General features: G+C 36.2%; 1 protein-coding gene across 1 annotated transcript in view; it reads left to right on the top strand.

The window, feature by feature from the left end:
• The window catches only part of LOC140151185 (plexin domain-containing protein 2-like), a 112,793-nt gene that overhangs the window by 38,984 nt on the left and 55,520 nt on the right, over positions 1 to 18,289 (top strand). The window contains exon 4 of the mRNA XM_072173438.1: positions 6,117 to 6,186. Coding sequence (XP_072029539.1) covers positions 6,117 to 6,186 — 70 coding nt within the window. The remainder of the gene's footprint in view (positions 1 to 6,116; positions 6,187 to 18,289) is intronic.

Raw genomic sequence — 18,289 nt, forward strand, 5'->3', positions numbered from 1 at the left:
TACTGAAGATAACAAAGGTGCTGAATGATACACAGTGTGCAGTTCTATCTACTGAAGATAGCAAAGGTGCAGAATGATACATAGTGTGCAGTGCTGTCTCCTGAAGATAGCAAAGGTGCAGAATGATATATAGTGTGCAGTGCTATCTACTGAAGATAGCAAAGGTGCAGAATGATACATAGTGTGTAGTGCTATCTACTGAATATAGCAAAGGTGCAGAATGATATATAGTGTGTAGTGCTATCTACTGAAGATAGCAAAGGTGCTGAATGATACATAGTGTGCATTGCTATCTACTGAAGATAGCAAAGGTGCTGAATGATACACAGTGTGCAGTGTTATCTACTGAAGATAGCAAAGGTGCTGATTGATACACAGTGTGCAGTGCTACAGGGTGTCAAAAAAAAAGAGGCCCCTCATTGCGCCCTCTTTTTCACCTATTTTTGAAAAGTTAATCAAATATATTTTGGTATGTACAGAAACCTTTAATTGTTAGCTTTCATAAACCAAAACAAGTATTTCAATCGGCTCACAACTTTTAAAGATGTGCCCTTTTAAAGACAAGTACCCGTTTTTCACTCTGTCCACGGATAGCAAACAGAGTGGTTGGGGTGGGTCATGCTGTGGAGTGGCCTGCAAGATCACCAGACCCCACACAATTTGATTTCTTCATTTGTGACAAAATCCAAGATCTTTGCAAACACATTACTGCTATATTCGCAAGTATCCGGCGCACAAGGTTGGTACGCAACGCAATTGATGCAATGAGGACTAGGGCTGAAACCTGTATTCGTCAAGGAGGCAACCAGGTAGAGGGCAGAGCAGCACAGTAAACTCACTTCAAAAGAACCAAAGACAAACTAAACAGCCCTTTTCAGGGCTACCTTTTATTCCAAAAAGAGAAATGACTTATGTTGTCAATAAAAAGATAGCAAGAAACAATAAAGTAAGAAAGTAAGAAACATAATAAAACAAAAAGGCAAAAAACATAAGTATAGCAAAAGAAGTCCCATCCCACATCAATTTCGCCCAAACTAATGACACTTAACAAAATCCATAACTCATAAGCCCACCGGTAAAGCCTATTCCCAAAAATAAAGTTGTTGTTTTATAAATTTATCATCGAGGAATGTTTTATATTCATGCATTGTATATGCACATTTCAATCTTTGAAGTAGCCAAACCTCCTCCGTGGATACAGTGAAAAACGGATACATTTCTTTAAAAGGGCATATCTTCAAAAGTTATGAGCCGATTGAAATAATTGTTTCGGTTTATTAAAGCTAACGGGTAAAGGCTTCTTTACATACCAACATATACTTGATCAACTTTTCTGAAATAGGAGCAACGGAGGGCGCAATGAGGGGCCTCTTTTTTTTGGGACACCCTGTATCTACTGAAGATAGCAAAGGTGCTGAATGATACACAGTGTGCAGTTCTATCTACTGTAGATAGCAAAGGTGCAGAATGATACATAGTGTGCAGTGTTATCTACTGAAGATAGCAAAGGTGCAGAATGATATATAGTGTGCAGTGATAGCAAATCCCCAAAATTTTGATATAATTATTCTTTATGATATTATTCTACTCTCTTTTGTGTTTTCTTTGTTAACCAAGTAGTGTATAATAAATGATTGTTGTTGAATTTCAATAATATTTTTCAGTAAGTGTTTTCTTTTTAACCCAGTAGTATGTGCATAATAAATTATTGTTGTTGAATTTCAATAATATTCAATGTAGAAGTTGGTGGGTATCTTCATATCTTTTATTTCTCATTGGTACAGTTATTGTGTTTGCTTTGGAAAGTAAAGGATAGAGTTTGTATTGAGTATGGTACATCCCAGTATTGATCCAAGTACTCAGGAATCAGGATACAGTATGGTCAGAATGTTTTCTAGTATTCAGAGGCTTGCTCCAACTGTCTAGTCCAATACAATAATATTCCATACATGTATTGGGATGTCTATTACCCAGCCATGGCATGCCAAATCAATGTGCCCTATGTATTACCACGGTCAAACAAAATTAGTATAGTATTTCAAGGCTGCAGGGTAATCTCATGAAAATTGCTGCAGGTGTCTTGGGTTTGGTTGTGCCTGACTACGCAAGCAATGGGTACGGGGGAAATAGAATGAGAAGGAAATGTTTGCTTTGTCATCAACATTTGTGCGGACTTTGTAGATCTGTATTTAACTCCATGCCTTCGTAATCTTGACCTATAACTTGTGCGTTGCCAACAGAGTATGCAAGTAATTGAACACTTGAATATCAAACAAGAGTTTTAATAGTTGTCCTCATTTGACATTGTAGAAAGTGTTTACTTCATCTGAAACGTAGACTCGGTCATCGTATAAATTTGTTTCATGTCAAGTTTTGATAGCTTTATCTTGGCATAAATATATTGATATCGATCTTGATACACAGTATGCTATCAACTGAAGATAGCAAATGTGCAGAATGATACATAGTATATAATGTTATGTACTGAAGATAGTAATGGTGCAGAATGAAGCATGGTGTGTTATCTAAAGAAGATAGCAAAGGTGCAGAATGAAGCATAGTTTGCTATCTACTGAATATACCAAAGGTTCAGAATGGTACATAGTGTGCAGTGCTATCTACTGAAGATAGCAAATGTGCAGAATGATACATAGTATATAATGTTATGTACTGAAGATAGTAATGGTGCAGAATGAAGCATGGTGTGTTATCTAAAGAAGATAGCAAAGGTGCAGAATGAAGCATAGTTTGCTATCTACTGAATATACCAAAGGTTCAGAATGGTACATAGTGTGCAGTGCTATCTACTGAAGATAGCAAATGTGCAGAATGATACATAGTATATAATGTTATGTACTGAAGATAGTAATGGTGCAGAATGAAGCATGGTGTGTTATCTAAAGAAGATAGCAAAGGTGCAGAATGAAGCATAGTTTGCTATCTACTGAATATACCAAAGGTTCAGAATGATACGTAGTGTGCAATGCTATCTACTGAAGATAGCAAAGGTTCAGAATTATACATAGTGTGCAGTGCTATCTACTGAAGATAGCAAAGGTATAATATAGTATTTCAAGGCTGCAGGGTAATCTCATGAAAATTGCTGCAGGTGGCTTGGGTTTGGTTATGCCTGACTACGCAAGCAATGGGTACGGGGGAATAGAATGAGAAGGAAATGTTTGCTTTGTCATCAACATTTATGCGGACTTTGTAGATTTGTATTTAACTCCATGCCTTCGTAATCTTGACCTATAACTTGTGCGCTGCCAATAGAGTATGCAAGTAATTGAACACTTGAATATCAAACAAGAGTTTTAATATAAGTTGTCCTCATTTGACATTGTAGGAAGTGTTTACTTCATCTGAAACGGAGACTCGGTCATCGTATAAATTTGTTTCATGTCAAGTTTTGATAGCTTTATCTTAGCATAAATATATCGATATCGATCTTGATACACAGTATGCTATCAACTGAAGATAGCAAATGTGCAGAATGATACATAGTATATAATGTTATGTACTGAAATGGTGCAGAATGAAGCATGGTGTATTATCTAAAGAAAATAGCAAAGGTGCAGAATGAAGCATAGTTTGCTATCTACTGAATATACCAAAGGTTCAGAATGATACATAGTGTGCAGTGCTATCTACTGAAGATAGCAAAGGTGCAGAATGATACATAGTGTGCAGTGCTATCTACTGAAGATAGCAAAGGTGCAGAATGATACATAGTATGCAGTGCTATCTACTGAAGATAGCAAAGGTGCAGAATGATAAATAGTGTGCAGTGCTATCTACTGAAGATAGCAAAGGTATAGTATAGTATTTCAAGGCTGCAGGGTAATCTCATGAAAATTGCTGCAGGTGTCTTGGGTTTGGTTGTGCCTGACTACCCAAGCAATGGGTACGGGGGAGATAGAATGAGAAGGAAATGTTTGCTTTGTCATCAACATTTATGCGGACTTTGTAGATTTGTATTTAACTCCATGCCTTCGTAATCTTGACCTATAACTTGTGCGTTGCCAACAGAGTATGCAAGTAATTGAACACTTGAATATCAAACAAGAGTTTTAATATAAGTTGTCCTCATTTGACATTGTAGGAAGTGTTTACTTCATCTGAAACGGAGACTCGGTCATGGTGTAAATTTGTTTTATGTCAGGTTTTGATAGCTTTATCAAAGCATATGTTTTTTAAATTGTTTTTACTGTGTTTAGCAACTTGTCTACTTGTTATATTTTCAGTTGAGGTTTATAAACTGTACCATTTAAACAAGCTTTCAGCACATATTTGTATAAATACATTGCTTGTGTATTTTGGCTGTAACTTACAAAAATCAGAAATCCAGCGATGTAATAAATTCATCCTCTGATGACTTGTTGACTTTACATTACATTACATTACATTACATTACATTACATTACATTACATTACATTACATTACATTACATTACATTACATTACATTACATCACATCACATCACATCACATCACATCACATCACATCACATCACATCACATCACATCACATCACATCACAAGCAGTTTTGAGAGACCTCTTAAAAGTGGATATGGAATCAGAGTTTCTGACAGACTTTGGGAGAGCATTCCATGTTTTGGGAGCAGCATATGAGAAAGTGCGATGTTTGTTTGACAAAACCAAGTGAATTTTATACTACAATATTTCGTCCTGCACATCGGAGGACTTCATCAGGTATGACTAATATAGTGGTCATCTGATCCATTTTCCCAGCAAAGTCATTTCTACGATCCACTTCTGAAGTCTGCAAAAGAGACTAAGGAATACCGGAAAGAATTCAAACTTTTTTTGCCAGGAAAGTGGATCAGACGACCATATCAGTCATACCTGATGAAGTCCTCCGATGTAGGACAAAATATTGTAGTGAGTAAAAAATTCACTTGGTTTTGTCAAACAAAAATCCAAAATGTTTACATAAAAGTATTTATTCAATATATTAAACTGCTAAACTATTAAATGGTTACTGATTGGAATATACCAGCAGGTATGAACTTACATTTGGTTATTAGCATGCAATATTACATTGTCGTATTTTGTGCATACCTGTGATAACTAGGTCCATGTAGTGACCCAGGTTGTATCTCTGGCTTAGTTATCTTGCCTTGTTTCATCTTCTTACTGTATTTAACAAACCACTTCTTTCGATGTATAAATCTTGATAAAATCCCATTCCCCTGACCAAGCCACTATTGATGTAGGACTCAGTCACAGGCCTTGTCGTCTGGATTTTAAAGGCGAGTGGTTAATCACTCGCTAGCATGATGCCAGGTAAGTGGTCGAATTTTCACCACTTATTTGTGTATAATACTATAATCAAGTAGAGCTTCAGTCTTAAAATGGTATCGATGTATTTATGTTGAAATGTGCGCGAAATGCACTAAAATTTGTGACTTTCTCTGCTTTGGTGAATTGGCTGATTTGATGGCTGATTTTGGGAGATTCGCAGCGAATGATATTTAGTGTCTATGGCGAGTGGAAAAACGCTTGCTAGAAATCGAGTTTGCATGAGCGGTGGCGAGAGATCGCTCGCCTCAAATAGCAAGGCCTGCAGTCATAGGATAACAATATCAAATCATGTTGTAGTCCGTCAATATTATACCTCATATTAGATAGAGACAAACAGGAAATGTATTATGCATTACATTGACTTTAGAGATTTACAATGTAAATGAAAATGTTTAAAAGTATCGTAAAATGTAAGAAAACCAATTTGAATCATTCATGACAGGTATTTTAAGATTAGGTCCAGATAGTAGTGCACCTGTTTCTAAGTTTCTCATCAGCAATATGGTGATTAGTATTCCTTGTTTCTCTGTATATTGCAATTTACATGTACAATGGAAGCAAAAGCACTTGAACTTGTAAAAATAACTAACTGAAGAAGATCCATGCACTTTTCTGTCTTTATGATGTGCAGTTCAACCTTAAAAGCTGTGACCTATAGTTAGTGTGTACAGAATCTAGCTTCCTACCCATGATTCGTATCTACCTGTCTAATATATTGCCCTAAGATATACCATTAATAAGATTGCCTTTTAACAATGTATTGATTTCTATCTTTTGTTCTATCTTGCAGAAAGTCGACTTGCCGTTTGAGTTCACATTTTATGGGCACTCGGTGAAGACAGCGTACTTGGCAACTGGGGGTAAGAATAGCTGCCGTATAGGTGGTGCATTTAACTTATATGATATTTGGTAATAGCTGCCTCAAGATCTTATTGTGTCATTTCTTATTAGCTGTTTGATTTGAAAAGAATTGATTTTAGATAGAGAGCTAAGATCAGGGCTTTTTTTGTGGATTATGGGGCTATAATATCAAATTAGACAAGTGCTTTTTAATTATAGACAAATTCAGCTCTACTACATAACTTGTAGAGGAGACTTGTAGTATTTGCAGTTTACAAACAATAATATGGATGTATAAAGATATGATTCTTTCAGAACCAATCCAGATAAAATAATAGACATGACAATGAAAACAAGCTTCATTTCTAAAATGATATTACCGCAACAAAAATGCACTAAAAGCTCTTGCCAGATTTCAAGGTGACCATGGCAGCTTTCCATTAATGCTTATTATCTGTGAAAGTCAACAACAGGAAACAAAACTATTCAATAGTTTAATGAAAATGATCATATAAATCATCAAGTTAAGCAGAATTCGTCGTCTGTGTTCCATAGTGGCGTATAGTGGGGCGCCGCGAATAAACAACTTTTCGAGAAAATCGGGTTTGAAGAAATGCCAATTTAAAATCGAGTTGTGTAAATCAGACATTCATTATATTTTGTAAATGATGTGAAATATCTGTAGTAAACTAAATAGATTTTATTGTTATATATTTTTCAAAAGAAATAAATACATAATATTGCTGGCAAACTGAAAACAAAAAGCACAAAGCTATACGTCACTATGGAAAACAAGCAAAACGCAATACCCTAACCTAACGTTAACCTTACGCCACCTCGGTCGCCGTGTTATCCTTATGGCGTTACTTTTCGTCGTTTGTATTCCATAATGGCGTATAGGTATGATACGTCACTAAGACGTGTACGCCACTATGACATATAATGTTTTTCATTTTTGCCGATATTTTATAATTATAAAATGTGTATAAAAAGTGGCGTATGGTCGATACGCCGCTATGGAAAACAAACAATTTCACTTTGTAACTATACGCCACATTTAATTAATTAATTACTAATTAATTAGCTAGTTTTGACTGATGAGACTTAGAAAAATGAAAGAAAACATCATTAAAAACATATGTACCAATTTTCAAAAAAATGACCAAAAATCACTATACGCCACTATGGAATACAGCCGACGAATAGTCATTGACTAGATCAATGCTTAATGATGTTGTGGGAAAGATTTCAACCAATCAAAGGGAGTTTGTGATGCTATCAGTGGTGGGCAGTGAGCACAATCAGACAGGCAATGGAGGAGACTTAATTTGCAAGTAACCCAATTGTTACAGCATCTTGATAAAGTAAGTACTTGCCACTCCCATGTAGTTCCAATATTGTCCATCAAGTGATCGTTTGATCTTCCATCGTATCATCTGAGATTCATTACTTACATGTATGTCTTGCACATTGAGATCAATGATATACAGAATCAACATCATCTACTGACTCACTTTGTCAAGTAAGTTGCTCTCCATCCAGTGCATGCTGCAACATTGTAATTCAAATAGCTGCCATTTGTTTTGCACAGTTTGACTTACAATATGTGGACAACTATTTTTTCTGGCATCTGTTGATACCTTACATAAGGAAAGACCTTATCGTGTGAGACACTAAAACATTAGGATTTGTGAGTTGAAGGTACAAGTGGATTTGGTCAGATGATGGAACAATTAGTTATACACCCATTTCTAGGTTAAAGGTCCGTAACCCGATCGACAGCATCATCCCCGATTTTTTCATTGTTGATGAGGTTTTGGTATCACATAATAGATACTATTTTTCTCATTACTATCCTGAAATTTGACGCTCCAAGTCGATGTATTTCCGGAGAAATCATGAATCACAGCGGTTTACAGGTATACCAGTTTGTAAACAATGGTAAATACTTTGGAATTCTGGGAGGGAATTATGAACGAAATATCAGTCACCGCAAGACGGTGCGCCGTATATAGTTATGAAAACGGCAACGATAAGCGTGGTGTGCTAAATAGCTCAATTGACTAGCGCGTTTGTTTTTTACCCGAGAGGTACCCGGTTCAAAACCCGGTCTCGAAGGGTTTTTTTCCTCTCCATTTTACCCAAACTTTTTTATATTCATTTGAAATGTACATATTGCAAGGGAAATATATTTTGTTTCCTTTTTTCTGAAACGTACGAAAAAAAAAAATTTTCCGTTCAATACGGGCCGGGCATTGTACAGCATGTCAGCATTCGTCATTGCCTGCCCAGAATGCAATTCACGATACCAAGGTATTGGATTGCAAATTTGGCTATTTATTCACATTTACGCTGAAAATGCTCTCGCTTTTTCACAAAGCAGCATAAAGGAGGCGATATTTGATATTATTATGTAATTTTAAAGACAATCCATATCCAAAACCAATAGGGTTACCCCCTTTAACACATGGAGTCATTTCTTTTGCACCAGGGTTGTTTTTGAAATAAATCTATCAAGTCTGTTTATTTGTTGACTCATTATTTGACTAAATAAAATACTGCACATAGCACTGATAGCAGCCATTGCATTACTTTAAATGGACAGAACCTGAAATCCAAACTGAACTAAAACAACAGTGCCAAGATCTCAAGAGCTTTTACTATAATTCTACTGCACATATGCCCCAATAAAAGTGACTTATGCCTGAAGGCACTGGCTAAGAAATCAGGTTGTTTCTGTATAGTTTGTATTTTTTTTGTCTTTTGGATGTAATTAGTAAGAGTGTTTCAGTTAGTAGTGTTTGACACTGATGGCTAATTTTAAATCATGTGGGAGGGGAATGCTATCCATTTGCTTGCAATATAATTAAGGTTTCAGGCATTTGTTATAGTGGCATACTCTTGTCACCAAGACCCAAACTCTTGTGTGTGTGCTTTTGTAAAAGTGGCGCACCATCAGTTGGAGATACACATATGGGCAAATGCTGTGTAGCCATAAGACCCAAACTCTCAGGTCTCATGGTTATGTGTGTGTGCTTTTGTAACACTGTCAATCTATGATACACATATGTGGAAACGCTGTGTAATAGTGGACACAGGGTCGCCCGTACTTGTTGGGCTGTGTTAATAGATTGCAAATATCTTATAAAGCACTTTTAAACAATTTCCACATTTGCTGGTGTAGGACCAGTCTGCACTGGGGCAAATAAAGCTCTTTAGGAGTCTGTGTGAGGCTAATAAACTCAAACATGTATGCGGTAAGGTGACGCTTTACCAGTGATTATACATGTTATGTGTGTGCTTTTGTAAATCCTGTCAATCGGAGACACACATGATAAATCACTCTGAAACAGTGGACACACAGGAACCGCGATCTGTGCCTGCTGTACAGTGTCGGTAGATCAAAAAATAACATAAAAACACATTATGCAACATCATCGATGGTGTAGGGTCAGCAGTACAATGTCTGCCGTAATGCCAATAGAAAGTTCAAAAGGTGTGTTCTGCTATTCTGCAAATAAAACATGCCCATGTTTGTCAGTGTTCACACATGATGTGATTTGCTTTTGAGCAGTATGCTGAAAAGTAATTTGTTCTGAATTTCTAGTATTTGCCCACAGTTTAATTTTATTGACATCACAATTTTGTTATATATTGCGAATTCCCTTTAATACTTGAATTGCTGGTTTGGGCTGCACAGACTGACCAGTACAGCTGGCTGGAATGTGATATCATCTTGTTAAATTCTTTTAAAGGTTAATTAAAACGATGAAAACATGATTGGGACATTTATCCGAGCTGCAGAACTTCATTACTCTGTAATAGTTGTCTGTCTCTGGTGAATAGGTCATGAATGACAAGACTTTCACCAAATCAAGTTGTTATGTAGTAGACCTGTTATCGACAATCGACACATGTCGAAACTTTTAATGAGATAAAAAAAAATGCTGAAAAAGTCGATAGATAAGCTTAAAATCACACCAATATGAATTACGATCACCGACTTCCGGTTTTAACACACTTCCTGGTTCGGGTCAACTTCGGGGGGTAATTTTCGACTTTCTGATGAAAACATGATCTTACGGTAAGCTTATTTGGACAAGCATGGAAAATTCATTTTTTTTCTTTTTTGATGAGTGTCGTAAAGTGTCGAAATAGGACAATTTCTTTTGAAGTGTCGGATTTAGGGCCAAATCGACGATAATACGACACATACGACAATCGATAACAGGTCTAGTATGTAGTCATTGTGAATTTGAGAAATGTAAGAAATTGGGCATCACCAGCTCCAACAGAGACACTCATCCTTCATTTTGTCAGGAGTATGCAGTGCGGTTTTTCATTTCAAAAGTAATCAAAAATAAATCTGATTTGAGTGAAATTGGGTCTTACAGAACTGAAAATGGAGGTTTTAAATGTGGGTTTTGAAGGAATTGATTCGCAGCTAAATGGATTCTTAAGAATCTTATTTGAAACGCAGTGTTGTCCTTAGACTATGCCACAGTCAAATTTTGATAAAAATATGTTATTATTATTTAATCATGATGAACGCATTCCGTTGAACTTAAAATTTAATATACTGATGTTTATTAAACATGTTAAAATTAAAGTGCTCAATGGTAAAATGGTCATAAAGAGTTTATATAATTAGATTTTTAGTGACAATAAAAGTTATTGAATGCAACATATCTTGCATAATTATAATGGCTCACTTAAATACTAAACAATTCTGATTTTGGAATCTACCAGTTAATTGATCGCGAAAATTCGACTATGTACTTTGACTTTTAAGCAGAACTTTACCCCGGGACTTTGGTCTCTAAAACATACTGTCAATCATACTTGTTTATCAATCCAATGTAACCACAAGTACTCAGCATGGTAGTATTAGACACGCTAAATGTGCGTCCATGCACCCCTGAGAGATTAATTTTCGCGTCACCACAAACATGCCGCAAAATTCCATAGATTGTTATGTACGGTGTAGTCAATGGTAATAGCACATGCCCGGAGGATTTAAACAATAGCGAGATCTGGGCGACCAATCACAAGCCAGATCCATTTAAAGATGCATTACATCATGGCTCCATAGAGTCCCGTGTTAAAAATGTTGACCGCAAGTCAAAGTAAGTAGTCCACTTGGGAAGCTAACAAACAGAGGGAGTATGGTGATTGAAAATATCAGATGTGAAAATCTATCAATTGCACACACATTAATACAAAACAGCGTTTTATGCTTAAATGTAATAGCCCGAGTATGCAAAATAGGCAAGTGGACTACGGAGAAGTCTATGTTGTCCTTGAGGATATGATTTGGAGTGAAATAGGGGTTTTACATTTGGAGATTTGGAACAAAAGCTATTTTTATGAGTTATAACTTTATTGGTGATCAAATTGACTCAAAACTACTCAAAGAAAATGTGCAAAATGTTGTAGCTATAGAGTGACAAAATTAAGACTTAATGTATGATATTGTGATGAATAGGTCTGAAAGAACTGCCCCAGTATCAGCTACTTATGTCCATCAGTTGCAGCATTGATTGCATGCAGATAAATATTCATTGAGATCGCTTCGCTTTACATCATCATCGCAATCTGTCATCAGGTTATAAAGTGTGAAGTGACTAGACTGGTACAGGACAAGTTTCTTGTGAAATTTCCCACCTGTGAACATAGTATAGCTTACAGTGTGTCCTGATTAAAACATGCCCGAGGCAATCAAGCTAGGCTGCCTATGGACTGACAACGAACGAACGTGGCTATGAGATACTGATGTCAATGGTGATATATATTAACTGGATACGGTTACCGTTTTGATTTGAATTGAGAATAGATGGAATAGATAGAGAGGAACTGGTGATGAAAACAAGGCCAGCCAGGTGAGATGGTTGATAATGATGATGCTGATGAATAATTTACTAGTTTGCCGACATATGTGGATCTCGGCTTTTACATCAATGTGTTCAATGATTCTCTCTTATCCAATTGCTTCTTGTACTTTTAAACAAAATAGCAATAATTGTGACCCACACTGATGCTGCTTTTTGAAATGTGACACGTCCAGGTGTACATGCTATCTTCTGAAGATAGCAGAGATCAGGCCTTATATTGCTATCTTCTGAAGATAGCAGAGATCAGGCCTTATATTAAGTATGCATAGACCAGGAGCTAAAATGAGCTCCTGGTCCCAAAGGTGGCTCCTGGTCCTATAGTTTGTAGTGTAAAATATTGAACACTTCAGAAACCAAAACTGGGCAACCATGTGGTAAGAAAACCTGGGTGCCTGCTTAATATAAGCCTGGGCAGAGATGAAACAATTACTCATGGATACATTTACTATTTCCGATGAAATTTCTGTTATTTCTCTTTCAAAGGAGAATGTCAGCAGTTTTAAATTAGCAACATCCTATCAAAATAAGCAAGCCAATATACAGGCCATTGAACCAAACTAGAAAACCCACATGAGTTCAAGCTGTTTCTTCACATCAAAGTATTGTGCTAAATATCAATGTACTGTAATGAACAAACACCTCTCAACCGCAGTATCATGCTCTGCTCACTTATTACACTGCAAACTTGTGAAAGGGGATGTTTACATGTAGTATGAATAGAGTTTGCATAAGTAGGCCGCATCTTGTCATTTCCTTTAAAGGAAGTCAGAAATTCCATGGCAGCATTCAAAATAAGGAAATTAAAAAATTCCAGGTGACTGACGGTTGCACATGATGTGGTGTTTGGTGGTAGAAACCATATCTCGTCATAGCCTGGGAGATGAACTTAAGAGGATGCATGCAAGATGTTTATGAAGTAGCATCATGGAAAAATCATTACCGTATTCAGTTGAATTTATTAGCGCCCCTCGCCTAAATATTGTACCCTGTCTTCTCATCTAAATACTTTATAACTGTTTGTTGTTTGTTTGTTTACTCCTTTTAGTGCACCTTATCGCATGCAGTTGGAAACTCATATTGACAGGAAAACAAAATCATTTGGGTAGAATGATTGTGAAATTTGCATACAGTTGTTATTTCCATAATTATTGCGTAAACAAAAAGAAACAGTGTGCTATGCCAAAAGCACAAAGCCTCTGCACACTTTATAGATTGTCGCTCCACTGTGACCCAATAATTTCATAAAATAAAGATTTAACAACAATCTGGCATTTACAGCTATGAAGCACACACCCTAGACATACCACAATGAACCTTTACAGCCAGGATCAGCTCCTCAAGTTTGTATGTGTTGCAATGGGACAATTAGCAATAACATTAGGGTTTTTTTCAGAAGAATTTTAAATTAACTCAGTTTTTAACTCACTTGGATGTATCATTTGAAGATACGAGATGATGACATTTGACCTCTAATTGCCCCAATTTTAATTTGTACATGTTCCCCTCATATCAAGGATTCCACCCACCAAGCTCAATCAGAAAATGTTTGAAATTTAGAAATCATGTTTAACAATGCATGGCTGGCTATAAGTTATAAATCACTTCTTTTGTAAAATAACAGACAGATTAACATTAATAATAAAGAGCTGCAGTGAATCTGCTTATTTTAAGGTGATTTACCGAAACAAGCAGAAGAAACAAAATTGTAAACACTGTGGTGCAGTAGATCTCTTCCGTAACTTGTAATACATAAGATCGATCTTTTGCCATACATTTATGATTGCAATGTTACAAATTGAACTTCAAGTTGTATCAACAACAATTAGCTCTGAAAATAAGTTGTGACACATACAGGTGTTTTGGATCACCCTGTACATGTACCACATAACAGGTGCCAGGTGGCAACTTTGCAACCTAGTTCATGATGAATAATAGAGATTGACACATGGGATGCTCAAGATTCATACAATTACAAGAGTACTCCACTCTGTATACCCAAAGACAAGTCTAATAATAAAAATAACTCGGGTTTCCTCATCTGAGAGAGCCTTTGAGTAGATGAGATCGGGTCACATAGGATATGGAATGTATTTATATTGTGCCTCCTAGCCTCATTACACCAATATTACAACTGAGTCTTCAATTTACAATTGAAGTTTAACTAGTGTGTTATATAAAGTGGTGTTCGAAAAAAGTGGTGTTCGGGAAAAAAAGCATGTAGGTTGTCCATACTTTTCAGCACCCTTGAATAAAAAGGCATAGCCACTTGTTGCGTGTTAAAGTCTGAATGTATGATCTTTTAGTTGTAAAATGAGTTTGATAAATTTATTTGAAACCTGATTTTTTGGGACAACAGAGCAAGTTTAAATTATGACTTTAAACCCCACTGAACTCTTATATTATGGCTTTAAGTATACGGCTGTCACAGGGCCGTAGCAAGCGGGGCAGCCGGGGATGCCATGGCCGCCCCACTTTTTGAGCAATTTGTTATGTTTTTCTTTATATCTTATTTCAAATTGGGCAATTTGGCCGCCCCACATTTGTGGTGGCCGCCCCACATTTTTCAACCTTGCTACGGCCCTGGGCTGTTAATTATTTGTGAGTAATGCTTGGTTTTGGATATTGTTCACCCTTCTCTGTGGTTTTAACTTGGGAATCCTTTGATGTGAAAAGAGAGAAGGGTTGGTTTTCATTTAAGTATGTCAAAATTGAAAGCTATTTTGCTGATGAATTTTGTTTCACCTTTGTTGGATTACCGTATTTCGTCAAATACATTTTCCCAAGTGGGGCGTTTATTCAAGGTCAATTTTAGAACGATAATTCCCGTTAAAATCATTAGATAAACTTAAAACTCGCGCTAAAATGACGAACTATGAACTAGAAACACTGACTTCAGGTTCACTTCCGGGTTTCCAATCCAGATTTTCGCCAAAAAGTGACGCTATTATCGACCATGTGGGCAACTTGGTAAGCTTTATACTACACAAGATAGCATGGAAATATCGGCATTTTTGAAACATCTTGGTTGAAAAAAAGTGGTGGGGCGTGTATTTGAGGGGGGCGACTATTTGGCGAAATACGGTATGTGTTTCTAATATCTCAAACATGTGTATGGGGTAAGTTTATAAATCAGTGGACCAGATCATGACATGCAATTCAAGTATTCACTTTGAGGCCTTCTAGGCTTATTACATGAATGGCAGGGACTTTACCCTGAGTAAAGAAGAAGATACTTTCCATTCTTTTATATAAGGAATACACTTTTTGTTTAACATTTCCTTTTAATGAGTGTATCACATAAGGTCACAAGTAAATGCATTGTGCCTTCTAACCTCATTAGTGTGTATAACTAATGTTGTATGGGCAACTAGTTGTTTTCCTTCCTTTCTTAAGTAGTAATGGTATTTTGTTAAAAAGCCAAGTCAACTGACTGGGTTAGATAAGGTCTTACAAGTGTTTGTTTTCTAGCTCCTAGCCTAAAACATGAATGCTATCATTAGGTAGCCTATACATATATATGGAAAACAAATGCTTTTCATCTTGCTTTAACAAATAAATCATGAGCTGCCTTAGAGAGTTTGAGAGGGTAGTGTAAAATGAGCGCTATAGGTTTGTCTTTCTGTATGTTGTGTGTGATGGGTAGAGGTGTTTATCTGCAATCAAGGACACACACAACTTCACATTCAAACCGTGGACCTGTCTGCAAACAAGCACCGTCCTCAGTTCACAGAGATTTGTTAGGTCGCAATTGCATGCCAAATGCATAGGTTTGCTGTTGTGTAGTAAATCGATGGCCCAGCCAGCGTTTCCCTGAGCATACAGCACTTGGGGTGATTGCGTCATGGCATCACATGTGATTCATGCATGCGCTGTGGATATCATCATGGTATTTTGTGGTATTTATGGGTTATTAAGGGTGTCTACATTTAAACGTTTCACGTTTAACCGCCCGTTAAATGCACTTTCCGTTTAGAAAAATCGCTAACCGTTTAAACGTTAAAAAAAAAAAAAAAAAAAATAGTTGGGCTTGGGTGGGTTTGTATATATGTAGTATGGTTTGGGAAGTGGTTAGAGTTTGTATAAGGGTAGGAAAAACATTATAAAACTTTATAAAACTCGATTTAAAATTTTTTTTAAACATACGTTTACACGGTTAACCAACAGGATTGTGGTCCGTTTAAACGGTTAGACAAATAACTGTGAATTTACACCCCTATGGGTTATAGAGTTAATGCTTAATTACACAAATTTTGAGAAATGTTTTGTAAAATTAATTTACTTCTAAAAATGCAGGAAGCACTCTTTTCTGATCCAAGTTCAGAATAACCCTCCTAAGTTAATGCTTTGAGGAAGTTTCTTCTTTGAAATTCAAGTTGAATTAATAGATCAGAACAAGACATACAGGATGTCCAGAATAGACAGCAGAATATTTGTTCTGTGCCTTCACCCTAGATGATTGCAAATACGCAGAATACATATTACCATACAAGAAATGCCCAAGACTATATAGTATTCAGCGGTCAATCCGAAACAGGTCAATCTCAGTGGAATTCTCTTGAATGAATATAAACAATCAAAATCTGTGAAGTACTTTCACAATCAGGTTAAGAATCAGCTTTATCAGATATGAAACATAATTCTTGGGACATACCTTTTGTGGTGTTGTGTATTTAATGCCATTTTCAAAATTGTATGAAACCTAGTTTGTTTACTTGTTTTGTCTACATAAACTGAATTCTTTAGAGTGATGTATACTTTTATGAGCCTCATTGGCTGCATTTTCACTGTATATAGTTGATTTGATTGATTAGGGTTAAGATTATGGTTAGGGTAAAGAGATATTGATGTTGAGATTAGCACCCGGTAATAGCAGTATGTTAGGAAAACGAGGGATTTGGGATGACAGCCACTTTGCCTTCACCCTGCAGCAGGTTGACAGTAGCTTATGAAGATGATTCTTGAGAAGATTATCAGTATTAAAGCTATAAGCAGGCATTCAGTTAATCATTTGGTGTGTTTTGTGACAGTTATAAACAAAAGGATGTATGTAAAATTGTGCTATCTATTACCAGTCATATGGAAAGTAGTTGATGTTTTAAGTCGATTAATTTATTTGATTTTTTGGCTGTGTTTGTACATGTATGTCAATGTTTTTGCATCAAGTAAAATGACTTGTTAGTTGCACAATATATAATATTTGCATTAGATGCAATGGTTAGTTGAACAAATACACCTGATGCATGAACTTTGTCTTTTTAAAGACAATTCTTGTTTCAAGTGTCCTTTTTGTCTGTGGTCTGGTTGAAGCAGTACTGACCTGTCATTGAGTTGGCAACAGCAGATGTGCAGTGACATGTAATATGCAACGCACACCGTGGCACGTAAAGCCCGCGAAATGGAGACCAAAAAGATTTTCCAAAAGAAATTTTCCAAAATGTATCTTGATGTTGTAGACAGCAATTAGACACAAAAGAAGTTCATCATGTCAGAAAATCTATTTAGAGACAAATGCATCACCTTGCTTGATCAATGCACCATCACTCTAGAAATACAAAAGGGGCTCTTTGAGTTTGTACATGATGACATGTGTACGTGTTTGATGTGATAGCCAGAATAAGCATCTTAAAAAATAGGAAATATGTGTTCTCTGCTTGTTGTGTCTTCTGATGGTTTGCTTCATCACACAGACTGGGCTATTCCAATTGAAATCCATATGCCCCCTATGGAAGATGTGACCTTAATATCCCACACAGGGAGTGTAGATTGCAAATGGAGTCACCTATTCAGGTAACCCCATTTGAAATTCACACACCCTGTTTGAGAGATTAAGGTCATGTCTTTAATAGGGGGTGTATGGAATTCAACTGGAATAGCCTATTATTCTAAGGTCTCATCATGTGATATGATGATATTGATTTCTTCTTAGACCTCTAAATAATTTGCTATTACCATGGCAACTGTAAGTGTTGCAAGCTTACAAAATGGTATGCTTTGTGGATAATAATAAATATATAGTCTATATGTGATATTATCAAGTAAAAAATAGGTCATAAATTGCGTAAATTTGATGAGATTTTTCTATTACTCTCAGTAAACATTAACAATTTTCAAATGTACATTTGATTGAAAATCTTAATTCACTTTATAATTACAATAATGTTAATATGATTTTCTGAATATTGCATTGGAAAATGCATTAACAGGAAAATTGAATACTTGAATTAACAATCTG

The sequence above is a fragment of the Amphiura filiformis genome, chromosome 4 (genome assembly GCF_039555335.1).
Source record: "Amphiura filiformis chromosome 4, Afil_fr2py, whole genome shotgun sequence".
In the NCBI taxonomy this organism is placed as follows: Eukaryota; Metazoa; Echinodermata; class Ophiuroidea; order Amphilepidida; family Amphiuridae; genus Amphiura; species Amphiura filiformis.